Here is a 26873-nt window from a genome sequence, read left to right on the forward strand (position 1 = left end):
GTAACAATAAGATAACACAAGAGTCCTGCAGTGTGTAGCTTCAAATCACACCAATCGTGTGAGGCCTTGAAAGTCCAAACTGTAAATCGTTGCTCGTTTATGAAATAATTACAGTTCTTCTGTGTTGAATTCTTACTGTGATGTTATGTAAACGTCTGGACAGGTGAGAAAGTGAGATGAAGGCTCAACCCCAGGTACCACAGCTGGGGCTTCCTGCAGGGACAACAACATCTTCCTCACTTTCCCACGTTGATCTTTTTTTCCCACATTTACTTCGTGGTAGCGTAGTGCCCACCCTCTGGCTCCGGTAACGCTGTTAGCATCGTTACCGCCATGTTGAGAGCCATGTGGAGGCACTATAGATATGCTCTGAATTTTTCATTTAACACCTTTATTAATTATGGTGCAACATACAAAACCAGTTCCTCTTAAGGGAATCCATCAATTAGAAAATATAATGCTAATACTCATTAAAACATTTTTAAAAGAAGCCTGCAGGATTAGTTGAAACAGATAATTGTACTTTTGTTAATCATCTTTTCGTGGACTTATATGTTGAACTCTGCCTTCTTGACAAAGTGTTGAACTAAATTAGTCTTTATATCAACAAGCAGATCTCAAGCAGTAAAACAGAGATAAGAGAGGAACTTCAAAAAGAGGAACTTATTTCTTCACATCCTCAACAACATTGTGTGGTTTTGACAGAAAGAACACAACAATGACCGTAGCCCTGTGGTTTCAGTTCAGTCTCAACTTTAGTCTGATGAAGAACAGTTGTGTGCAAACGTCTCCTAGGTGCAATAAATAAGTGGTGATTGGAGCCCTGCAGCGTGCAAACTATTTGTTTGTTTATTGCAAAACAGAACACAGATTGTTGCAGCGTGTAGTCAGACAGGACAAGCGGACAAAGACTCTATCATGTCTGTCTTTGTGATACTGGGGCTGCTGGTCTGCATTGAGGCACAAGGTAAGAACACTGTCAACTAAGATGTTATCAACAGATACAGCAGTGATGCCTGAGCAGAATTCATTATTGTGACTCGTGAACTGAACATCATGAAGTCGCTTCAGCTTTTATCTTATGATGAGCAACACTTGTCAGGAGGAGATTGATTATTAATTGATCACGTATCTAAGAAGAGGGACTGATTTCTGAGAACGTGAGAGAAAGTTAACACAAATCATATTATATTTAATTTGGGCCTGCTTTGTTCTGTAGATTTTCTTTTAAGTGACGGACAGGTTTAAGACTTAAAGCGTACATAACATACGTAAGTCCAAAAGTACATTTTAAGGTAATAAAGATGGCATCACTGTAGGCCTGATGAATAAAGAAACTAAACACGACTAACTGCAAAACTAATTCTGCTTCCTAATCTAAAACAAATAGTTTGTTTCTCAGGAAACATTGGAGCAAACAAAACGTTTTATTCCAATATTAAGAATTAAAGTCAAAGCCTCTGCATAACGATTTAAGAACAGTTTAAAAAAGAACAATATTTACTGTAATGTTTAAGTAAAAAAACAAAAAACACAATACCAGTATAGCCTACTAAATGTTATTATAATGTGAAGTCTTTACATTAGTCTGCAGACACTTTTGTCTAAAGCAACTCACATTTTTCTCTCATATAAACACACATGAAGAACAATTTGACGCTCTTGGTCAAAGACACTTTGGCACATGGACAAAAGGAGGAAAGGATCAAAGCTGGTGAACAATAGTACGAGTGAGAGAAACTTTACTCCTCCTGTAGTGTAACTCCCTCAGTAAGTCTGTGGGAATAGTCGCTGACTGACTGATTTAAACATACATGACCTGTCTAAAGCTGGAGGAACAATACTTTGGGTAAGAGGGAGGGGAAAGAGGACAAGGTGAAATAAAGTCCTCTATTTTTCATTAGAGATAAAATGGAAATACTTTTTAATTAATGTAAAAATAAAACCTTTGAGTGACATCTTGCTCTCAGTGGGCTTAGTTTCACCTGTTAAACTCTTCTTTCCTGAAGCAGTCTGTGTCACAAGACAAAGCTGATGTCAGACATGTTAAGAGAACTCTTCCAATCAATGATAAGCTGAAGGTGTTTAAACTGATGGTTCAATGTGTAAGAAGTAGAGATGGAGTAACATTCAGTGTTGACCCATTAATCATATACTGAGTGTGATGTTTATTGTATTATGTGTCTACTGTTTTTACAGGGCCCAGTGCTGTGACTACTGTGTTTGTGCAGAAGGGAGATGATCTGATTCTGAATGTTGATGATGTTCCTGAGGATTTTTCATTTGTTGAGTGGAAATTCAATAAGACGGTCGGTGTAGTAAGATTTGCACCTGGTGGAAGACGTTCAGTACTTCCTGATTTCACTGGAAGGATTGAGTTTCCGGTGAAAAAGTTCTCTGTGAAATTGAAGAATCTACAAGAGGCAGACAGTGGAGTTTATACTGCACAAGTGTCAACACTTCAAGAAGGAGTGCAACCACTAGCTGAATACAAGGTCACAGTTCAAGGTGAGTTTGTTCACATGTCAGACACTGATAGAGAGTTTCTGCTGCCATGTTTCATAACTTCTTCACAGAAACTTTCCCCCCTCAGGTCCAGTGTCTCCAGTTGAACTGACAGTGGACTCAGTGGACTCAGTGGACTCAGTGGTCTCCAGAGGCTCAGACTCCTGTAACCTCACTGTGACCTGCAGTACACAGCACTCTCACATCAGCAGCACTTTTAGATGTGTCAGCAGAACCTGCAGTCAGGAGGGAGGAGAGCAACCAGAGCTCACAACCTCTGGTGCTTCTCTCCACGTCTACCTGTTGAATAGCTCCATCATCTGTAACCATAGCAACCAGGTCACCTGGACCGAGGACTTTAAAAGGATTGAACCCTTTTGCCCCCAATATGCTGGTAAGACTGAAAGACAAGAAGACTTCCTGATAACAGTTTAGAGTTTAAGACTTGGAGCCTATTAGCATTTCTGTTTGTTAAAGACAATGATTGTGTGTGTTTTAAATGAATTAGTTCTGAACATGTCTAAAGCACCTTGTCAGGCTGCAGGGTGAAATACAAACTCAACTAGAAAGCACAAACAATGTTATTTACAGGAACACTAGATGACGTAAATAATTCAATAACTCATTTACGTGTTTGGTGTAGAAACTGATATTTTTCTCCATTTCTGCATTTTTCAGTACAGAACATATAAGCAGCACTTGAACGTGATTGTTTCAATTAACACACTTCAGCTAAGCTGAAGAGTCAAATAAACAATGAATCAACATAAAACTATGATGCTGTTTTACAATGCACAATGCAGTTTGTAAAACTCAACTGCACTTTGCACTTTTGAAATGTAGGAATTACAGTATTTGAGTAAACTACAAAGTACACAAAATGCTATCTTCACTGATTTGTTCCTGTCGTGCTGTAGCGTCACAGTCTGAATCTGTTGTGTCAGATTTGTAATGAAGCAGCTGTTTTGTTGTGTTTCAGGTTCAGAGGGTTCCTCTGCTGGTACATCTGTGTACCTGGTGAAGATGGTCGTGTTCTCTGTGGGTCTGATCATCATGGTGTCTGCCGTCATCACTGTTCACCTCATGGAGAAGTTCAAGAAGCACAAATAAACAAATAGTTCTCTGTCAGCCAATCATACGCTCTTATCCTTAAAGGTTCCCCTGTGGAGTCTGTGATCACTGCTGGCACTAGAGAGCAGTGTTATTTTTTGTGTCCCTATTTTGTTAGTGCGAGTCCTCAAGTACACATTCCTGCCACTGACCTCATGCTATACCACTGATCCACAGCTGGTGGCAGTAACACACCAGGAAAAGACAAAGAGGTAGAAGACTGAAAGCCAGCAAACATGGACGTAAACAATTTAGGATTTAAAGTATTTATAAAATCAGCTTTGTAAATGTTTCATGGTGAGAGAAATGTTCTTAAAACGTGGACTCAATGATGCATTTTGACGAGAACAATTTCATGTAAACATTGTTTCTTCACAAGAAAACTGCAGAGGTCACCTAAAGAACTAATGCTGATTGTTCTTGATTATCATTGATTATAACAAATATCACTGTTTACACTTTGTACATAAAATGATTGCACAGAGATGAACATGTAAACATGTTTTTGGAGGATTTTATCTTGAAAAACAAACAAAAAGTAACTTTCTATGTATGATCAAGACCAAGAATATACAAGAAATAGCCTTAATGAATAAACTGTATATAATGCTGCATGTGGTCATATCCAAAATAAAAAATATAATCTATAATTGTCTGCTTATATGTTCAGTATGTTTCAATTTTTGTTGAAGCATGTTTTAATATTTGTAACAATGAGATAACACAAGAGTCCTGCAGTGTGTAGCTTCAAATCACACCAATCGTGTGAGGCCTTGAAAGTCCAAACTGTAAATCGTTGCTCGTTTAGTTAATAATTACAGTTCTTCTGCGTTGAATTCTTACTGTGATGTTATGTAAACGTCTGGACAGGTGAGAAAGTGAGATGAAGGCTCAACCCCAGGTACCACAGCTGGGGCTTCCTGCAGGGACAACAACATCTGTCTCACTTTCCCACGTTGATCTTTTTTTCCCACATTTACTTCGTGGTAGCGTAGTGCCCACCCTCTGGTTCCGGTAACGCTGTTAGCACCGTTACCGCCATGTTGAGAGCCATGTGGAGGCACTATAGATCTGCTCTGAATTTTTCATTTAACACCTTTATTAATTATGGTGCAACATACAAAACCAGTTCCTCTTAAGGGAATAAATCAATTAGAAAATATAGTGCTAATAGTCATTAAAACATTTTTAAAAGAAGCCTGCAGGATTAGTTGAAACAGATAATTGTACTTTTGTTAATCATCTTTTCGTGGACTTATACGTTCAACTCTGCCTTCTTGACAAAGTGTTGAACTAAATTAGTCTTTATCTTAACAAGCAGGTCACAAGCAGTAAAAAAGAGCTGAGAGAGGAAGAGGAGTTAACATCCTCAACAACGTTGTGTGGTTTTGACAGAAAGAACACAACAATGACCGTAGCCCTGTGGTTTCAGGTCAGTCTCAACTTTAGTCTGATGAAGAACAGTTGTGTGCAAACGTCTCCTAGGTGCAATAAATAAGTGGTGATTGGAGCCCTGCAGCGTGCAAACTATTTGTTTGTTTATTGCAAAACAGAACACAGATTGTTGCAGCGTGTAGTCAGACAGGACAAGCGGACAAAGACTCTGTCATGTCTGTCTTTGTGATACTGGGGCTGCTGGTCTGCATTGAGGCACAAGGTAAGAACACTGTCAACTAAGATGTTATCAACAGATACAGCAGTGATGCCTGAGCAGAATTCATTATTGTGACTCGTGAACTGAACATCATGAAGTCGCTTCAGCTTTTATCTTATGATGAGCAACACTTGTCAGGAGGAGATTGATTATTAATTGATCACGTATCTAAGAAGAGGGACTGATTTCTGAGAACGTGAGAGAAAGTTAACACAAATCATATTATATTTAATTTGGGCCTGCTTTGTTCTGTAGATTTTCTTTAAAGTGACGGACAGGTTTAAGACTTACAGCGTACATAACATACGTAAGTCCAAAAGTACATTTTAAGGTAATAAAGATGGCATCACTGTAGGCCTGATGAATAAAGAAACTAAACACGACTAACTGCAAAACAAATTCTGCTTCCGAATCTAAAACAAATAGTTTGTTTCTCAGGAAACATTGGAGCAAACAAAACGTTTTTTTCCAATATTAAGAATTAAAGTCAAAGCCTCTGCATAACGATTTAAGAAAAGTTTAAAAAAGAACAATATTGACCGAAATCTTTAAATAAAAACACAAAAAACACAATACCAGTATAGCCTACTAAATGTTATTATAATGTGAAGTCTTTACATTAATTTTCAGACACTTTTGTCTAAAGCAACTCACATTTTTCTCTTCTATAAACACACATGAAGAACAATTTGACGCTCTTGGTCAAAGACACTTTGGCACATGGACAAAAGGAGGAAAGGATCAAAGCTGGTGAACAATACGAGTGAGAGAAACTTTACTCCTCCCGTAGTGTAACTCCCTCAGTTAGTCTGTGGGAATAGTCGCTAACTGACTGATTTAAACATTCATGACCTGTCTAAAGCTGGAGGAACAATAGTTTGGGTAAGAGGGAGGGGAAAGAGGACAAGGTGAAATAAAGTCCTCTATTTTTCATTAGAGATAGAATGGAAATACTTTTTAATGTAAAAGTAAAACCTTTGAGCGACATCTTGCTCTCAGTGGGCTTAGTTTCACCTGTTAAACTCTTCTTTCCTGAAGCAGTCTGTGTCACAAGACAAAGCTGATGTCAGACATGTTAAGAGAACTCTTCCAATCAATGATAAGCTGAAGGTGTTTAAACTGATGGTTCAATGTGTAAGAAGTAGAGATGGAGTAACATTCAGTGTTGACCCATTAATCATATATTGAGTGTGATGTTTATTGTATTATGTGTCTACTGTTTTTACAGGGCCCAGTGCTGTGACTACTGTGTTTGTGCAGAAGGGAGATGATCTGATTCTGAATGTTCATGCTGATGTTCCTGAGGAGTTTTTATTTGTTGACTGGACTTTCAATAAGACGGTCGATGTAGTACTATTTGTACCTGATGAAGAACCAACAGTATTTCCTGATTTCACTGGAAGGATTGAGTTTCCTGGGAAAAAATTCTCTGTGATATTGAAGAATCTACAAGAGGCAGACAGTGGAGTTTATACTGCACGAGTGTCAAGTTTTGCAGGAGGAGTGCAACAACCAGCTGAATACAAGGTCACAGTTCAAGGTGAGTTTGTTCACATGTCAGACACTGATAGAGAGTTTCTGCTGCCATGTTTCATAACTTCTTCACAGAAACTTTCCCCCCTCAGGTCCAGTGTCTCCAGTTGAACTGACAGTGGACTCAGTGGACTCAGTGGTCTCCAGAAGCTCAGACTCCTGTAACCTCACTGTGACCTGCAGTACACAGCACTCTCACATCAGCAGCACTTTTAGATGTGTCAGCGGAACCTGCAGTCAGGAGGGAGGAGAGCAATCAGAGCTCACAACCTCTGGTGCTTCTCTGCGGGTCTACCTGTTGTATGGCGCAATCATCTGTAACCATAGCAACCAGGTCAACTGGACCGAGGACTTTAAAAGGATTGAACCCTTTTGCCCCCAATATGCTGGTAAGACTGAAAGACAAGAAGACTTCCTGATAACAGTTTAGAGTTTAAGACTTGGAGCCTATTAGCATTTCTGTTTGTTAAAGACAATGATTGTGTGTGTTTTAAATGAATTAGTTCTGAACATGTCTTAAGCACCTTGTCAGGCTGCAGGGTGAAATACAAACTCAACTAGAAAGCACAAACAATGTTATTTACAGGAACACTAGATGACGTAAATAATCCAATAACTCATTTACGTGTTTGGTGTAGAAACTGATATTTTTCTCCATTTCTGCATTTTTCAGTACAGAACATATAAGCAGCACTTGAACGTGATTGTTTCAATTAACACACTTCAGCTAAGCTGAAGAGTCAAATAAACAATGAATCAACATATAACTATGATGCTGTTTTACAATGCACAATGCAGTTTGTAAAACTCAACTGCACTTTGCACTTTTGAAATGTAGGAATTACAGTATTTGAGTAAACTACAAAGTACACAAAATGCTATCTTCACTGATTTGTTCCTGTCGTGCTGTAGCGTCACAGTCTGAATCTGTTGTGTCAGATTTGTAATGAAGCAGCTGTTTTGTTGTGTTTCAGGTTCAGAGGGTTCCTCTGCTGGTACATCTGTGTACCTGGTGAAGATGGTCGTGTTCTCTGTGGGTCTGATCATCATGGTGTCTGCCGTCATCACTGTTCACCTCATGGAGAAGTTCAAGAAGCACAAATAAACAAATAGTTCTCTGTCAGCCAATCATACGCTCTTATCCTTAAAGGTTCCCCTGTGGAGTCTGTGATCACTGCTGGCACTAGAGAGCAGTGTTATTTTTTGTGTCCCTATTTTGTTAGTGCGAGTCCTCAAGTACACATTCCTGCCACTGACCTCATGCTATACCACTGATCCACAGCTGGTGGCAGTAACACACCAGGAAAAGACAAAGAGGTAGAAGACTGAAAGCCAGCAAACATGGACGTAAACAATTTAGGATTTAAAGTATTTATAAAATCAGCTTTGTAAATGTTTCATGGTGAGAGAAATGTTCTTAAAACGTGGACTCAATGATGCATTTTGATGAGAAAAACTTCATGTAAACATTGTTTCTTCACAAGAAAACTGCAGAGGTCACCTAAAAAACTAATGCTGATTGTTCTTGATTATCATTGATTATAACAAATATCACTGTTTACACTTTGTACATAAAATGATTGCACAGAGATGAACATGTAAACATGTTTTTGGAGGATGTTATTTAAAAAAACAAAAAGTAACTTTCTATGTATGATCAAGACCAACAATATACAAGAAATAGCCTTAATGAATAAACTGTATATAATACTGCATGTGGTCATATTCAAAATAAAAAATATATAACGCATATTTGTCTGTTTATATGTTCAGTTTAAATTTTTGTTGAAGCATGTTTTAATCTTTGTAACAATGAGATAACACAAGAGTCCTGCAGTGTGTAGCTTCAAATCACACCAATCGTGTGAGGCCTTGAAAGTCCAAACTGTAAATCGTTGCTCGTTTATGAAATAATTACAGTTCTTCTGTGTTGAATTCTTACTGTGATGTTATGTAAACGTCTGGACAGGTGAGAAAGTGAGATGAAGGCTCAACCCCAGGTACCACAGCTGGGGCTTCCTGCAGGGACAACAACATCTGTCTCACTTTCCCACGTTGATCTAAAATGTATTAAGATCTAATTACTAATACCTTGAATTGTGATGCTAGAAAAAGCAACTTCTGAACGTGCGTGATGCTTCGTAACATTTCCACATTGTTTTGCAGCAGAAAGGTTTGTGTATTGGAGAATCGTTCCATATCAGAGCAGGTGACATAAACTTAAACATCGAAAGCTTTGGCAACACTTAAAGAGAATTAGAAACTTCAGTAATTGCAGTATGTGGAACACAATTCCTCGCTAATTGTTTCAGGACCTGGCAGGCTTCTCCACCTGAGCATACACGCTCTCTGGCAGAGTCGTGCCTCCAGTCTGAGTGGTTATCAGGGATCCAGCGTGAGGTCCCACCAAGCTGTAGGTGGAGGTCGGAGAAAGAACTGAAGCATCATCTGTTGGACTCTGTTCCAGAGGTTTGGCCTGGAAAATAAATCACATACATCTTTAGCAAACGCTGCCTGCCATTTTAAATTTACACAATTTTTTTAACGTGGGAAGTAATCTCCAAACGGTTAACAGGCGTTCATATAAATACAGAGTTCTGCATCTTTGTCTTCAAAAACGATGAGTCTGTTTTTCATAAGATTATAATGAGTTTGTATCTAAAATGCATGAAACTGCTACAAAAGAAAGAGCTGAGTTCTAAGGAATCTCTTGGCCGAGAGAGCACATCAGACTGCAGCTTAAACACAAGCACATGAACAAAGCTTTGACAACACATGAAGTACGTTAGAGAAAGACACTGCAAATTATAGTTTTTCTGCGTCTCTCGACTTGTTCTAAGACTGAAAATGAGGTTTGCAAAACAACTAACACGCGTGCAGACAATGAGAGCAGATCTCACCTGAGAGTCTTCTGCTCACATTGTTCATTGTGTAAGAAAATGCAGAAGTACAAAACCATCGGCTCAGCAGGAAGTCACATGTAGCTCTATAGGTTTACTGGTGTGTGGCAAATAAACGGAAGCAAAGGGAGGAGACAACACAGCTGTGATCATGTAGTAGATGTGATGCAAATAAAAACCTGTGGCCTAATTTTAAAAACATTGTTGCAGTAATTTAGACACCAGCATGGGATTAGATATTTGTATGAAGAGTTTTGAGAAACCAACATCATTTGGAACGTATAACGCAAACAACACACACACACACACACACACACACACACACACACACACAGCAGAAAGAAGCACAGTTTGAGTGGACTAATTGCCAGACGAGACCAGGTTTGGATAGATGGATCGTGGTGCATCAGGTTCATCAGGTCCAAAACATTTGAGCAGAAGCAAGCAGCACAACCAGTGATGTGTGCAGGTAGCAGGTAGCAGGTAGGAGCAAGCAGCAGGACCTGGAAACAGATTAATACAAAGGTTGATGGAGAGGAGTCCCAGGTAATATATAATAACTAGAAAATGCATTTCCTGCTGAAAATGCGTTGGAATGCTGAAAGCTGAAATGAATCTCAAAAACATTGCTGAAAATAGCTATCCAATTTTAAAAAAATTGCAAAAAGCTTAATAATTCAAAAAGTTGAAAGATTACAAATATGAAGTCATATGTAGCTGAAAGTATGAGAAGAAGAAGGCTTTGAAAGTTGAAGAAGTTTAACAGGATTTGAAGATTTTCTCCATAGCGATCCCATTCAAAAGAAAATTGCAAATAGCTTAATAATTCAAAGAATTTAAAGATTACAAATATGAAAAGTCATATCACCCCTCTCCTGAAAGAGCTGAACATTTTGATATTCGAATGGTTTCTGTGGCTTAAAAAATGTCAGCAGTAGTGATATTTGTAGTAGTAGTACTAGAAGTTGTAGTTGTAGTAGAATTATTATTAGTAGTAGAAGTATTAGTAGCATTATAATAAGTAGTAGCAGTAGTGATATTTGTAATAGTAGTAGTAGAAGTTGTAGTTGTAGTAGAAGTATCATTAGTAGTAGAAGTATTAGTATTTAGAAGAAGTAGTAGAAGTAGTAGTAGTAATAGCTGTAGTAGTGGTCGTAGTATATAATATAACAGTAGTAATAGTAATGGCAGTATTTGAAAAAGTCTAATTTTGAGCTCAATGTTTACATACAGTTAATCCATGGGGCTTTTATTTTGAAAGGGTGGGGCTGGGTGGGGGGGAGAGGAGACATAATCATAATGTTTGACACATAAACAGAAGTTATTAAATGACAGGCTTCATCACAAGCATTTCAGTTATATTTCACTCTGTGGGGCTTTTATTTTGAAATGGGGTGTGGGGGGGAGAAGGGGAGAGGAGATGGACTCATATTGTTAGATTAACACAAACAGGTTATTAAATGTCAGGCTTCATCATAAGCATTTCAGTTAGAAATCATTCTGTGGAGCTTTTATTTTAAAATGGGGTGTGTGTGTGTGGGGGGGGGATCCTCTAAAGATCTCTAAGAACCTGAATGACTGTATGAGAGAGAGAGAGAGAGAGAGAGAGAGAGAGAGAGAGAGAGAGAGAGAGAGAGAGAGAGAGAGGAGTGCGTGTGTGTCTGAGTCTGTGTGTTTATCAACATCACTAATGAGCTTAATCAGAAACACCTGTGTCCTTGCAGCCTTTTCATGGAGATTAAACAGGGAAACACCTCTCAAACAAATCCTCAAAACTCCCATACCCGTAGCTCCTATTGCTCCGATATTAATAAATGAGAGGAAGGATGAGTTGAAGAACAGATCCTGTAAAAATTGTGTCTGTAGTGTAAAAAATGTGGCTGAACTGGCGATTTAGAAATGGGGTACCGTGTTCTGTGGAAGATGTGTTTGAAGCAAAATGTAACATTGGTCTCTATGGAGCAGAAAGTTGGTTTTCCTCTCAATTACAGGCTTCTGTGTCAAATGTGTAAATCTGTGGGATTCCACAGTCATTTGTCTACGACAAGGACAAGATTAGCTACTTCTACATCCAGAAATTATGCATGAAGAGTGAAGATTGTGGACACAGTGGCAAAAGACAAATCTTTTTTTCACAAGAATCTCAAGCTGCTCTTCACTCTAGCGGTGACATCACGCACTCTAAGCTGCGCAATACACACCCATTATAAAGTCAGAAAAGGGCTGAAAAAATCATAAAAGTTAAACTGCTGCAGTTCAAAAAGTATAACAGATATTAAAAAGCTGAATAATGCAGCAATAGATCAGGGTTTTCTCAACATTTTAAAGTTAAAATGGTGTCTGTAGCTGAAAGTATGAGGAAGTAGAAGGATTTGAAAGTTGAAGAGGATTTGAACATTTTCTCCATAGAAACCCATTCAAAAAAAAAATTGCAAAAAGCTTAATAATTCATAAAGTTTAAAGGTTAGAAATATGAAAAGTCATAGCACCCCTCTGCTGAAAGAGCTGAACATTTTGATAGTTGAACGGTTTCTGTAGCTTAAAATATGAAGGAGCAGAAGAGTTTCAAAAAGTGTACGGAAGAAATATAATAATATAAGGAAGAACTAGAAAATGCATTTCCTGCTGAAAATGCGTTGGAATGCTGAAAGCTGAAATGAATCTCAAAAACATTGCTGAAAATAGCTATCCAATTTTAAAAAAATTGCAAAAAGCTTAATAATTCAAAAAGTTGAAAGATTACAAATATGAAGTCATATGTAGCTGAAAGTATGAGAAGAAGAAGGCTTTGAAAGTTGAAGAAGTTTAACAGGATTTGAAGATTTTCTCCATAGCGATCCCATTCAAAAGAAAATTGCAAATAGCTTAATAATTCAAAGAATTTAAAGATTACAAATATGAAAAGTCATATCACCCCTCTCCTGAAAGAGCTGAACATTTTGATATTCGAATGGTTTCTGTGGCTTAAAAAATGTCAGCAGTAGTGATATTTGTAGTAGTAGTACTAGAAGTTGTAGTTGTAGTAGAATTATTATTAGTAGTAGAAGTATTAGTAGCATTATAATAAGTAGTAGCAGTAGTGATATTTGTAATAGTAGTAGTAGAAGTTGTAGTTGTAGTAGAAGTATCATTAGTAGTAGAAGTATTAGTATTTAGAAGAAGTAGTAGAAGTAGTAGTAGTAATAGCTGTAGTAGTGGTCGTAGTATATAATATAACAGTAGTAATAGTAATGGCAGTATTTGAAAAAGTCTAATTTTGAGCTCAATGTTTACATACAGTTAATCCATGGGGCTTTTATTTTGAAAGGGTGGGGCTGGGTGGGGGGGAGAGGAGACATAATCATAATGTTTGACACATAAACAGAAGTTATTAAATGACAGGCTTCATCACAAGCATTTCAGTTATATTTCACTCTGTGGGGCTTTTATTTTGAAATGGGGAGTGGGGGGGAGAAGGGGAGAGGAGATGGACTCATATTGTTAGATAAACACAAACAGGTTATTAAATGTCAGGCTTCATCACAAGCATTTCAGTTATATTTCACTCTGTGGGGCTTTTATTTTGAAATGGGGTGTGGGGGGGAGAAGGGGAGAGGAGATGGACTCATATTGTTAGATTAACACAAACAGGTTATTAAATGACAGGCTTCATCACAAGCATTTCAGTTATATTTCACTCTGTGGGGCTTTTATTTTGAAATGGGGTGTGGGGGGGAGAAGGGGAGAGGAGATGGACTCATATTGTTAGATTAACACAAACAGGTTATTAAATGACAGGCTTCATCACAAGCATTTCAGTTATATTTCACTCTGTGGGGCTTTTATTTTGAAATGGGGAGTGGGGGGGAGAAGGGGAGAGGAGATGGACTCATATTGTTAGATTAACACAAACAGGTTATTAAATGTCAGGCTTCATCATAAGCATTTCAGTTAGAAATCATTCTGTGGGGCTTTTATTTTAAAATGGGGTGTGTGTGTGTGGGGGGGGGGATCCTCTAAAGATCTCTAAGAACCTGAATGACTGTATGAGAGAGAGAGAGAGAGAGAGAGAGAGAGAGAGAGAGAGAGAGAGAGAGAGAGAGAGAGAGAGAGAGAGAGAGAGAGAGAGAGGAGTGCGTGTGTGTCTGAGTCTGTGTGTTTATCAACATCACTAATGAGCTTAATCAGAAACACCTGTGTCCTTGCAGCCTTTTCATGGAGATTAAACAGGGAAACACCTCTCAAACAAATCCTCAAAACTCCCATACCCGTAGCTCCTATTGCTCCGATATTAATAAATGAGAGGAAGGATGAGTTGAAGAACAGATCCTGTAAAAATTGTGTCTGTAGTGTAAAAAATGTGGCTGAACTGGCGATTTAGAAATGGGGTACCGTGTTCTGTGGAAGATGTGTTTGAAGCAAAATGTAACATTGGTCTCTATGGAGCAGAAAGTTGGTTTTCCTCTCAATTACAGGCTTCTGTGTCAAATGTGTAAATCTGTGGGATTCCACAGTCATTTGTCTACGACAAGGACAAGATTAGCTACTTCTACATCCAGAAATTATGCATGAAGAGTGAAGATTGTGGACACAGTGGCAAAAGACAAATCTTTTTTTCACAAGAATCTCAAGCTGCTCTTCACTCTAGCGGTGACATCACGCACTCTAAGCTGCGCAATACACACCCATTATAAAGTCAGAAAAGGGCTGAAAAAATCATAAAGGTTAAACTGCTGCAGTTCAAAAAGTATAACAGATATTAAAAAGCTGAATAATGCAGCAATAGATCAGGGTTTTCTCAACATTTTAAAGTTAAAATGGTGTCTGTAGCTGAAAGTATGAGGAAGTAGAAGGATTTGAAAGTTGAAGAGGATTTGAACATTTTCTCCATAGAAACCCATTCAAAAAAAAAATTGCAAAAAGCTTAATAATTCATAAAGTTTAAAGGTTAGAAATATGAAAAGTCATAGCACCCCTCTGCTGAAAGAGCTGAACATTTTGATAGTTGAACGGTTTCTGTAGCTTAAAATATGAAGGAGCAGAAGAGTTTCAAAAAGCGTACGGAAGAAATATAATAATATAAGGAAGAACTAGAAAATGCATTTCCTGCTGAAAATGCGTTGGAATGCTGAAAGCTGAAATGAATCTCAAAAACATTGCTGAAAATAGCTATCCAATTTTAAAAAAATTGCAAAAAGCTTAATAATTCAAAAAGTTGAAAGATTACAAATATGAAGTCATATGTAGCTGAAAGTATGAGAAGAAGAAGGCTTTGAAAGTTGAAGAAGTTTAACAGGATTTGAAGATTTTCTCCATAGCGATCCCATTCAAAAGAAAATTGCAAATAGCTTAATAATTCAAAGAATTTAAAGATTACAAATATGAAAAGTCATATCACCCCTCTCCTGAAAGAGCTGAACATTTTGATATTCGAATGGTTTCTGTGGCTTAAAAAATGTCAGCAGTAGTGATATTTGTAGTAGTAGTACTAGAAGTTGTAGTTGTAGTAGAATTATTATTAGTAGTAGAAGTATTAGTAGCATTATAATAAGTAGTAGCAGTAGTGATATTTGTAATAGTAGTAGTAGAAGTTGTAGTTGTAGTAGAAGTATCATTAGTAGTAGAAGTATTAGTATTTAGAAGAAGTAGTAGAAGTAGTAGTAGTAATAGCTGTAGTAGTGGTCGTAGTATATAATATAACAGTAGTAATAGTAATGGCAGTATTTGAAAAAGTCTAATTTTGAGCTCAATGTTTACATACAGTTAATCCATGGGGCTTTTATTTTGAAAGGGTGGGGCTGGGTGGGGGGGAGAGGAGACATAATCATAATGTTTGACACATAAACAGAAGTTATTAAATGACAGGCTTCATCACAAGCATTTCAGTTATATTTCACTCTGTGGGGCTTTTATTTTGAAATGGGGTGTGGGGGGGAGAAGGGGAGAGGAGATGGACTCATATTGTTAGATTAACACAAACAGGTTATTAAATGACAGGCTTCATCACAAGCATTTCAGTTATATTTCACTCTGTGGGGCTTTTATTTTGAAATGGGGAGTGGGGGGGAGAAGGGGAGAGGAGATGGACTCATATTGTTAGATAAACACAAACAGGTTATTAAATGTCAGGCTTCATCATAAGCATTTCAGTTATAAATCATTCTGTGGGGCTTTTATTTTAAAATGGGGTGTGTGTGTGTGGGGGGGGGATCCTCTAAAGATCTCTAAGAACCTGAATGACTGTATGAGAGAGAGAGAGAGAGAGAGAGAGAGAGAGAGAGAGAGAGAGAGAGAGAGAGAGGAGTGCGTGTGTGTCTGAGTCTGTGTGTTTATCAACATCACTAATGAGCTTAATCAGAAACACCTGTGTCCTTGCAGCCTTTTCATGGAGATTAAACAGGGAAACACCTCTCAAACAAATCCTCAAAACTCCCATACCCGTAGCTCCTATTGCTCCGATATTAATAAATGAGAGGAAGGATGAGTTGAAGAACAGATCCTGTAAAAATTGTGTCTGTAGTGTAAAAAATGTGGCTGAACTGGCGATTTAGAAATGGGGTACCGTGTTCTGTGGAAGATGTGTTTGAAGCAAAATGTAACATTGGTCTCTATGGAGCAGAAAGTTGGTTTTCCTCTCAATTACAGGCTTCTGTGTCAAATGTGTAAATCTGTGGGATTCCACAGTCATTTGTCTACGACAAGGACAAGATTAGCTACTTCTACATCCAGAAATTATGCATGAAGAGTGAAGATTGTGGACACAGTGGCAAAAGACAAATCTTTTTTTCACAAGAATCTCAAGCTGCTCTTCACTCTAGCGGTGACATCACGCACTCTAAGCTGCGCAATACACACCCATTATAAAGTCAGAAAAGGGCTGAAAAAATCATAAAAGTTAAACTGCTGCAGTTCAAAAAGTATAACAGATATTAAAAAGCTGAATAATGCAGCAATAGATCAGGGTTTTCTCAACATTTTAAAGTTAAAATGGTGTCTGTAGCTGAAAGTATGAGGAAGTAGAAGGATTTGAAAGTTGAAGAGGATTTGAACATTTTCTCCATAGAAACCCATTCAAAAAAAAAATTGCAAAAAGCTTAATAATTCATAAAGTTTAAAGGTTAGACATATGAAAAGTCATAGCACCCCTCTGCTGAAAGAGCTGAACATTTTGATAGTTGAACGGTTTCTGTAGCTTAAAATATGAAGGAGCAGAAGAGTTTCAAAAAGCGTACGGAAGAAATATAATAATATAAGGAAGAATAAAGAAACAGGATAACAATAGTTGGAATGCTTAACAGCATTCCAACAACTAGAAAATGCATTTCCTGCTGAAAATGCGTTGGAATGCTGAAAGCTGAAATGAATCTCAAAAACATTGCTGAAAATAGCTATCCAATTTTAAAAAAATTGCAAAAAGCTTAATAATTCAAAAAGTTGAAAGATTACAAATATGAAGTCATATGTAGCTGAAAGTATGAGAAGAAGAAGGCTTTGAAAGTTGAAGAAGTTTAACAGGATTTGAAGATTTTCTCCATAGCGATCCCATTCAAAAGAAAATTGCAAATAGCTTAATAATTCAAAGAATTTAAAGATTACAAATATGAAAAGTCATATCACCCCTCTCCTGAAAGAGCTGAACATTTTGATATTCGAATGGTTTCTGTGGCTTAAAAAATGTCAGCAGTAGTGATATTTGTAGTAGTAGTACTAGAAGTTGTAGTTGTAGTAGAATTATTATTAGTAGTAGAAGTATTAGTAGCATTATAATAAGTAGTAGCAGTAGTGATATTTGTAATAGTAGTAGTAGAAGTTGTAGTTGTAGTAGAAGTATCATTAGTAGTAGAAGTATTAGTATTTAGAAGAAGTAGTAGAAGTAGTAGTAGTAATAGCTGTAGTAGTGGTCGTAGTATATAATATAACAGTAGTAATAGTAATGGCAGTATTTGAAAAAGTCTAATTTTGAGCTCAATGTTTACATACAGTTAATCCATGGGGCTTTTATTTTGAAAGGGTGGGGCTGGGTGGGGGGGAGAGGAGACATAATCATAATGTTTGACACATAAACAGAAGTTATTAAATGACAGGCTTCATCACAAGCATTTCAGTTATATTTCACTCTGTGGGGCTTTTATTTTGAAATGGGGTGTGGGGGGGAGAAGGGGAGAGGAGATGGACTCATATTGTTAGATTAACACAAACAGGTTATTAAATGACAGGCTTCATCACAAGCATTTCAGTTATATTTCACTCTGTGGGGCTTTTATTTTGAAATGGGGAGTGGGGGGGAGAAGGGGAGAGGAGATGGACTCATATTGTTAGATAAACACAAACAGGTTATTAAATGTCAGGCTTCATCATAAGCATTTCAGTTAGAAATCATTCTGTGGGGCTTTTATTTTAAAATGGGGTGTGTGTGTGTGGGGGGGGGATCCTCTAAAGATCTCTAAGAACCTGAATGACTGTATGAGAGAGAGAGAGAGAGAGAGAGAGAGAGAGAGAGAGAGAGAGAGAGAGAGAGAGAGAGAGAGAGAGGAGTGCGTGTGTGTCTGAGTCTGTGTGTTTATCAACATCACTAATGAGCTTAATCAGAAACACCTGTGTCCTTGCAGCCTTTTCATGGAGATTAAACAGGGAAACACCTCTCAAACAAATCCTCAAAACTCCCATACCCGTAGCTCCTATTGCTCCGATATTAATAAATGAGAGGAAGGATGAGTTGAAGAACAGATCCTGTAAAAATTGTGTCTGTAGTGTAAAAAATGTGGCTGAACTGGCGATTTAGAAATGGGGTACCGTGTTCTGTGGAAGATGTGTTTGAAGCAAAATGTAACATTGGTCTCTATGGAGCAGAAAGTTGGTTTTCCTCTCAATTACAGGCTTCTGTGTCAAATGTGTAAATCTGTGGGATTCCACAGTCATTTGTCTACGACAAGGACAAGATTAGCTACTTCTACATCCAGAAATTATGCATGAAGAGTGAAGATTGTGGACACAGTGGCAAAAGACAAATCTTTTTTTCACAAGAATCTCAAGCTGCTCTTCACTCTAGCGGTGACATCACGCACTCTAAGCTGCGCAATACACACCCATTATAAAGTCAGAAAAGGGCTGAAAAAATCATAAAAGTTAAACTGCTGCAGTTCAAAAAGTATAACAGATATTAAAAAGCTGAATAATGCAGCAATAGATCAGGGTTTTCTCAACATTTTAAAGTTAAAATGGTGTCTGTAGCTGAAAGTATGAGGAAGTAGAAGGATTTGAAAGTTGAAGAGGATTTGAACATTTTCTCCATAGAAACCCATTCAAAAAAAAAATTGCAAAAAGCTTAATAATTCATAAAGTTTAAAGGTTAGAAATATGAAAAGTCATAGCACCCCTCTGCTGAAAGAGCTGAACATTTTGATAGTTGAACGGTTTCTGTAGCTTAAAATATGAAGGAGCAGAAGAGTTTCAAAAAGCGTACGGAAGAAATATAATAATATAAGGAAGAACTAGAAAATGCATTTCCTGCTGAAAATGCGTTGGAATGCTGAAAGCTGAAATGAATCTCAAAAACATTGCTGAAAATAGCTATCCAATTTTAAAAAAATTGCAAAAAGCTTAATAATTCAAAAAGTTGAAAGATTACAAATATGAAGTCATATGTAGCTGAAAGTATGAGAAGAAGAAGGCTTTGAAAGTTGAAGAAGTTTAACAGGATTTGAAGATTTTCTCCATAGCGATCCCATTCAAAAGAAAATTGCAAATAGCTTAATAATTCAAAGAATTTAAAGATTACAAATATGAAAAGTCATATCACCCCTCTCCTGAAAGAGCTGAACATTTTGATATTCGAATGGTTTCTGTGGCTTAAAAAATGTCAGCAGTAGTGATATTTGTAGTAGTAGTACTAGAAGTTGTAGTTGTAGTAGAATTATTATTAGTAGTAGAAGTATTAGTAGCATTATAATAAGTAGTAGCAGTAGTGATATTTGTAATAGTAGTAGTAGAAGTTGTAGTTGTAGTAGAAGTATCATTAGTAGTAGAAGTATTAGTATTTAGAAGAAGTAGTAGAAGTAGTAGTAGTAATAGCTGTAGTAGTGGTCGTAGTATATAATATAACAGTAGTAATAGTAATGGCAGTATTTGAAAAAGTCTAATTTTGAGCTCAATGTTTACATACAGTTAATCCATGGGGCTTTTATTTTGAAAGGGTGGGGCTGGGTGGGGGGGAGAGGAGACATAATCATAATGTTTGACACATAAACAGAAGTTATTAAATGACAGGCTTCATCACAAGCATTTCAGTTATATTTCACTCTGTGGGGCTTTTATTTTGAAATGGGGTGTGGGGGGGAGAAGGGGAGAGGAGATGGACTCATATTGTTAGATTAACACAAACAGGTTATTAAATGACAGGCTTCATCACAAGCATTTCAGTTATATTTCACTCTGTGGGGCTTTTATTTTGAAATGGGGAGTGGGGGGGAGAAGGGGAGAGGAGATGGACTCATATTGTTAGATAAACACAAACAGGTTATTAAATGTCAGGCTTCATCATAAGCATTTCAGTTAGAAATCATTCTGTGGGGCTTTTATTTTAAAATGGGGTGTGTGTGTGTGGGGGGGGGATCCTCTAAAGATCTCTAAGAACCTGAATGACTGTATGAGAGAGAGAGAGAGAGAGAGAGAGAGAGAGAGAGAGAGAGAGAGAGAGAGAGAGGAGTGCGTGTGTGTCTGAGTCTGTGTGTTTATCAACATCACTAATGAGCTTAATCAGAAACACCTGTGTCCTTGCAGCCTTTTCATGGAGATTAAACAGGGAAACACCTCTCAAACAAATCCTCAAAACTCCCATACCCGTAGCTCCTATTGCTCCGATATTAATAAATGAGAGGAAGGATGAGTTGAAGAACAGATCCTGTAAAAATTGTGTCTGTAGTGTAAAAAATGTGGCTGAACTGGCGATTTAGAAATGGGGTACCGTGTTCTGTGGAAGATGTGTTTGAAGCAAAATGTAACATTGGTCTCTATGGAGCAGAAAGTTGGTTTTCCTCTCAATTACAGGCTTCTGTGTCAAATGTGTAAATCTGTGGGATTCCACAGTCATTTGTCTACGACAAGGACAAGATTAGCTACTTCTACATCCAGAAATTATGCATGAAGAGTGAAGATTGTGGACACAGTGGCAAAAGACAAATCTTTTTTTCACAAGAATCTCAAGCTGCTCTTCACTCTAGCGGTGACATCACGCACTCTAAGCTGCGCAATACACACCCATTATAAAGTCAGAAAAGGGCTGAAAAAATCATAAAAGTTAAACTGCTGCAGTTCAAAAAGTATAACAGATATTAAAAAGCTGAAAAATGCAGCAATAGATCAGGGTTTTCTCAACATTTTAAAGTTAAAATGGTGTCTGTAGCTGAAAGTATGAGGAAGTAGAAGGATTTGAAAGTTGAAGAGGATTTGAACATTTTCTCCATAGAAACCCATTCAAAAAAAAAATTGCAAAAAGCTTAATAATTCATAAAGTTTAAAGGTTAGAAATATGAAAAGTCATAGCACCCCTCTGCTGAAAGAGCTGAACATTTTGATAGTTGAACGGTTTCTGTAGCTTAAAATATGAAGGAGCAGAAGAGTTTCAAAAAGCGTACGGAAGAAATATAATAATATAAGGAAGAATAAAGAAACAGGATAACAATAGTTGGAATGCTTAACAGCATTCCAACAATAAAGAAACAGGATAACAATAGTTGGAATGCTTAACAGCATTCCAACAATAAAGAAACAGGATAACAATAGTTGGAATGCTTAACAGCATTCCAACAATAAAGAAACAGGATAACAATAGTTGGAATGCTTAACAGCATTCCAACAATAAAGAAACAGGATAACAATAGTTGGAATGCTTAACAGCATTCCAACAAATAGATCACCTTGTCAGGAAAAATGCATAGTGATTGATGTGCAAAGCCAATAGAAGCAAGTGAGGCACCGTGTTTTGATTTTAAAAACATTTCTTAATTTTGCCTGTTAGTGATGTTTGGGAAAAAAAAAAGAAAAACTTACCTGCGGAACGTCATAAACCGTATTCTCGATGCCCTCTCTATTATCTGAAGGTCAGTCATAGAAAAAAAAAACATACTATAAAGATTCAAAGATGTAAAAAATGTAACAGTTTTACAATTACATTACTTGAGCTGCACTACATTGAGTCCAGCTTGGTGTCTAAATGACTCCATCCTCAAACAGCAGCACACGTTAAAGCCTCTATGTGTGGGATTAGATATGTTGGGATGTTGGGGACTCCTAGAGGTTGTGTCAAAACAATGTGCTGCGGCAGAGAGCAAAGCATGCAGATACCTCTGGGACCTGACCTGGGATGCTGAGAATGAATGGACTAAAGCATAAAGCTGCACCAAGTTTTTGAGGTTGTTTCCTTTTTCACATTTTGGTAATATATCACATGTGTATCTATCACAGAATAGTATTTCCTTTTCTGATGCAAGCATCCAATGACAGACGATTGTAAAGCCCTCTGAGGCCAATTTGTGATATTGGACTATATAAATAAAAAATAAAAATAAAATATATATATATATATATATATATATATATATATATATGGGCTTTAAGTTACACAGAAGTGTGGCACAACATTGCCATGGTACATAATGATCAGTGGTTGATTTCTTTACTGTATACTGTGTAATATGGCAGAAGATGAACTTTAAACATTTTAAAAATGTAGAGTAAACAAATAGGATTTTGCAAATATTACTTGTAATTATATATTAAAATTGTTTCTTGGACTTACAGTTTCCTCTCTTTCGACGATAAAGAAACAGGACGAACACTAACACACCAGCAATGATGACGAGAATGAGAATTGGTAACCAAATAGCAATCACAGGGACAGGGACATGGTCACGATCTGTAAAACAAAACAAAAAATAAAAACATGAGAAGAGTCGGCCTGATTTAAGTCATGCAACATAGTTGAGAATGTGTCTCTGTAGCATCACATGTTCTCAGCCCGTGCTCTGGACAGACTACAGTGTTATCATACAAATGTCTCGGTAACCTGATCTGTAGTAAGAAATCATTTGATTTATTTAATTAAAACAGTCACAATTTAATACTACCAACCTTCCAAAAGTCCCTGAATCAGCTAATTTAAATACCACCTGCTTCTTAGTTTTACAAGGTCAACCTGGTAACCTGGTTCAAAGTAAAAAATGGTAATCATTAGATATTAACAGAATTTGTACTGCAAATGTTTTTCAGTGCTAAAATCCTACAGCTCCCATGAAAAAACAATACAAACACTAGTTCAACCATATTAGTAACAAACCCAATGTATTCACTTAGAAGTGTAAAAGATTTCTTTAAAACATAAAACTGTGCATTATTACCAGGACGTCGTCTTGTCTTTCAATCTTACCATCATGGGGGCAAAAGTGTTTAGTCATGTTAAAGTCTTTGGTCCAGTTGACCTGGTTGCTATGGTTACAGATGATTGCACCATACACCAGGTAGACCCGCAGAGAAGCACCAGAGGTTGTGAGCTCTGATCGCTCTCCTCCTTCCTGACTGCAGGTTCCGCTGACACATCTAAAAGTGCTGTTGATGTGAGAGTGCTGTGTACTGCAGGTCACAGTGAGGTTACAGGAGTCTGAGCTTCTGGAGACCACTGAGTCCACTGAGTCCACTGTCAGTTCAACTGGAGACACTGGACCTGAGGGGGGAAAGTTTCTGTGAAGAAGTTATGAAACATGGCAGCAGAAACTCTCTATCAGTGTCTGACATGTGAACAAACTCACCTTGAACTGTGACCTTGTATTCAGCTAGTTGTTGGTTTCCTCCTACAAAACTTGACACTCGTGCAGTATAAACTCCACTGTCTGCCTCTTGTAGATTCTTCAATATCACAGAGAAGTTTTTCCCAGGAAACTCAATCCTTCCAGTGAAATCAGGATGTAAAGTGTTTCCATGAGGTAAAAATACTGCTACACTGACAATCTCATTGAAAGTCCACTCAACAAATGAAAACTTCTCAGGAACATCAGCATCAACATTCAGAATCAGATCATGTCCCTTCTGCACAAACACAGTAGTCACAGCACTGGAACCTGTAAAAACAGTAGACACATAATACAATAAACATCACACTCAGTATATGATTAATGGGTCAACACTGAATGTTACTCCATCTCTACTTCTTACACATTGAACCATCAGTTTAAACACCTTCAGCTTATCATTGACTGGAAGAGTTCTCTTAACATGTCTGACATCAGCTTTGTCTTGTGACACAGACTGCTTCAGGAAAGAAGAGTTTAACAGGTGAAACTAAGCCCACTGAGATCAAGATGTCGCTCAAAGTATATTTCCATTCTCTCTTATGAAAAACAGGGGACTTTATTTCACCTTGTTCTCTTTCCCCTCCCTCTTACCCAAACTATTGTTCCTCCAGCTTTAGACAGGCCATGAATGTATTTAGTAAATCAGTCAGTTAGCGACTATTCCCACAGACTAACTGAGGTAGTTACACTACGGGAGGAGTAGAGTTTCCGTATGTGTCTTGGAGAGACGGATGTATTTACTCCTTTTCAACATGTGGCTATAATGCGTCTCAAACCACCTTGAAGGCTTTCCTCTGTATCACAGACGTCTTCTATTGTAACGGTTATAATATGAATATAAATTCAAGGCAGAAATGATAGAAAATGTCTAAATGAAAACTAAAAAAGACTTAAAGAAAGCATTCCTTCACCAAGGAAGCAAAATCCTCTAAATGTGTCACTTAAATAACACAAAAGGTTTTAGAATGTTTACAGTCTGTGTCTGGATGCAGATCTTCATCAAAATATGGATAATATTGAATAATCTTGTTGACGAGCTGAGGGCAATGATATTTTAACTCAAATGTGCATTCTTGTTCAAAGCTCTGATACTGTTCATGAGACAGTATCAGAGCTTTGTACAAGAATGAACTATGCACATCATCATACTGCTGTGTTGTCTTCTTTAAACTGAAGATATATATATATATATATATATATATCCATAATGATAATAATATCTAGATTAACCAGAAAGAAACACAGCTCTATTGTTTTGTGACGCCTGGGTAAGGGAAGTGGTATTAACTGACATAACTGTAAATCTCAATAAAATATTTGTTTTGCATCACTATTGAAATAATTGACAATGAACATATCGCTGAGAATTTTATACATTTCTCTAAGTTAGATAGTTCAAAAATAAGTCTATAAAGTTTGTTATCTAACTTCTATTGGTGAAATAGGGCTACGGTACAAAAGCTTTGACTTTTAAAAACAAATACAAAGACGATCAACAACCGAAAATACATGTAAAATAAAGTTCTTACCTTGTGCTTCACATGAATTCAGCAGAGAAACGGCAAAGAGAAGTGCGACCAGAGGCCTCATTCTGCCAAATGTGCTGCATGAGGAAGTGGGAAGGAAACTTTTGAACCGTGTGTAGCAACATTTTAACTTCTGGGGAAACATTTTTTTGATGAGTTTTTATGTAACGACAGTTCAAAATAATCCCATTTCTTCAAAAACTAAATTAAATTCTTTGAACAACACAAATAAACATCATGTATGTGTCCATATGGTTGCCACAGCTCTCATATTTTATCAATCTAACATCCGTCAGCTTCGACGTCTTCTCCGTCCTCCTCTACTGTACAAGTCAGGACACAAAATACTGCCTTTAATAACTCAAAATCATCTTTATTAAACCAGAGATTTGTCTCATTTGATCTCTCCATCTGCACTTTAAACACTATTAACATTCCAGAGCTTGATGTTAATTCAATAAAATGTTACAAATACATTACCAACATATTTAAATCCATCATACTCGTCCTTGCTTCATCATTGTCACACATTTCCATCAGATTATAATGAATATCAGAGACAAGATTACGTTCACATTCTCAGCACTCACCTCTGATGGTCCTTCTCATGTCCTCGACTGAAGAATAAAAGGGGCTTCGACAAAATATTCGTTGTAAGTTAAATGTTAGTAACTTGAAAATGATGTGGACGCACAGAAGGCTCCCACTTTACACAGAAAGGAGAGCTTCTACGAGTACAGTAACATGTGCAACACACAATAACATGATGGGCATTTATATTAAGGTCGCAGCTGTTTGTGATTAAACATTTTCTCATTTGTTTAAAGCCACTGAGACAGAGAAACTGAAAATCCAATTAGCTTTGTAGGAAGGAAGCGTCTGTAGTAAAGTATAGTATAGTACACGACTGCTTCAAATTCAATGATATTTAATGTGTAAGTGTTTTTAGTAGTATCAAAAAACATATCTTCCAATGGCAAGGACCCAAGTTAGGCAGCTAATCCTCCTAAGGTGCAAATGTGCATCATGTACTTACATAAAGTGCCAACTGTCTGTCAATAACAGACAAGAAGTAATGCCCACACCACCAACAGACTCAGTAGAGGCCAGAGAGCACCATCAACACAATATATTCAATCTGAAGTGACTGCATAGTTGTAGTTCTACATTAGTTTAACAGAAAGTGCTTCACCTAACATTTTACAGTGCATTGCCATGTGCAATACATATAATTGTCATTTTGTCTATGTGTCTTTAACTCAACAGGAAGTAACAGGAAATGTAAAAATATCATGAGAGTGTTGTAGGAATTTTGTGAGTTCTGTAAAAGCTGTTTTAGCATCACTCATCGGTGTTTTTATAGAATAAACAGCAAACCGAGATGAAACTCAAAGTCATGTCTATTATAAACGTGTAGAACAATACACAGGAGTGTGTATTAATCTTGATCATTATAAAGGAAGTATTGTAGGTTCTACCCCGTCTGTAGGTTGTTTCCTGTCCCCCTGATGACTCATATGAACTCTCACAAGTTGTTCTCTTTGTAATTCGACATGAAGTAAGAAGGGGAGGACCCAAACACAACAACTGGGGTTCCCTTCATCTTCCACTGCTTGTTTAGTTTAGTATCTTTCTTTTCATATTTTTTTTTTCTGTGTGAATAAATATTCCCACCTGTTATTTCCTTGGTTATAAAGTGGATGCAGTATATGTGAGGCGCGTGTGCACTCGCCACACTCAAATGTAAATAGTTGCAGTCAGGCAGTGTGTTATTCATACAGTCAAACCAGTGTAAAACATGCATCATCCCAGCAAACGTATG

The 26873-nt window shown here is 37.3% G+C and overlaps 3 protein-coding genes across 4 annotated transcripts; 2 read left to right on the plus strand and 1 right to left on the minus strand.

Moving 5' to 3' along the window:
* Positions 1–732: 732 nt before the first annotated feature.
* On the plus strand, positions 733–4234 carry LOC142956789 (SLAM family member 9-like). Its single transcript, XM_076098532.1, has 4 exons — positions 733–967; positions 2200–2508; positions 2594–2899; positions 3485–4234. Exons 1-4 carry the CDS (start codon positions 919–921, stop codon positions 3613–3615), a joined length of 795 nt encoding a protein of 264 aa, XP_075954647.1. The 5' UTR covers positions 733–918; the 3' UTR covers positions 3616–4234.
* An 830-nt stretch (positions 4235–5064) lies between these two features.
* Positions 5065–8552, plus strand: LOC142956901 (uncharacterized). The gene is made up of 4 exons (XM_076098679.1): positions 5065–5272; positions 6498–6809; positions 6895–7191; positions 7777–8552. Exons 1-4 carry the CDS (start codon positions 5224–5226, stop codon positions 7905–7907), a joined length of 789 nt encoding a protein of 262 aa, XP_075954794.1. The 5' UTR covers positions 5065–5223; the 3' UTR covers positions 7908–8552.
* On the minus strand, positions 8158–26853 carry LOC142956898 (SLAM family member 5-like). 2 transcript variants are annotated; one of them, XM_076098673.1, is made up of 7 exons: positions 25642–26852; positions 25055–25128; positions 23484–23792; positions 23105–23398; positions 22478–22594; positions 21730–21773; positions 8158–9278 (listed from the first exon to the last, which is right to left on the minus strand). In XM_076098673.1, the coding sequence occupies exons 2-7, from the start codon at positions 25113–25115 to the stop codon at positions 9111–9113; spliced, it is 993 nt and encodes a 330-aa protein (XP_075954788.1). In that variant the 5' UTR covers positions 25116–25128; positions 25642–26852; the 3' UTR covers positions 8158–9110. The 2 variants fall into 2 exon arrangements, with proteins under 2 accessions (XP_075954788.1, XP_075954787.1); XM_076098672.1 differs by having other exon boundaries at positions 25055–26853.
* Between the last annotated feature and the right edge of the window lie 20 nt (positions 26854–26873).

The sequence above is a fragment of the Anarhichas minor genome, unplaced genomic scaffold, assembly GCF_050575085.1.
Source record: "Anarhichas minor isolate MPS153535 unplaced genomic scaffold, ASM5057508v1 ptg000024l, whole genome shotgun sequence".
Lineage (NCBI taxonomy): Eukaryota > Metazoa > Chordata > Actinopteri > Perciformes > Anarhichadidae > Anarhichas > Anarhichas minor.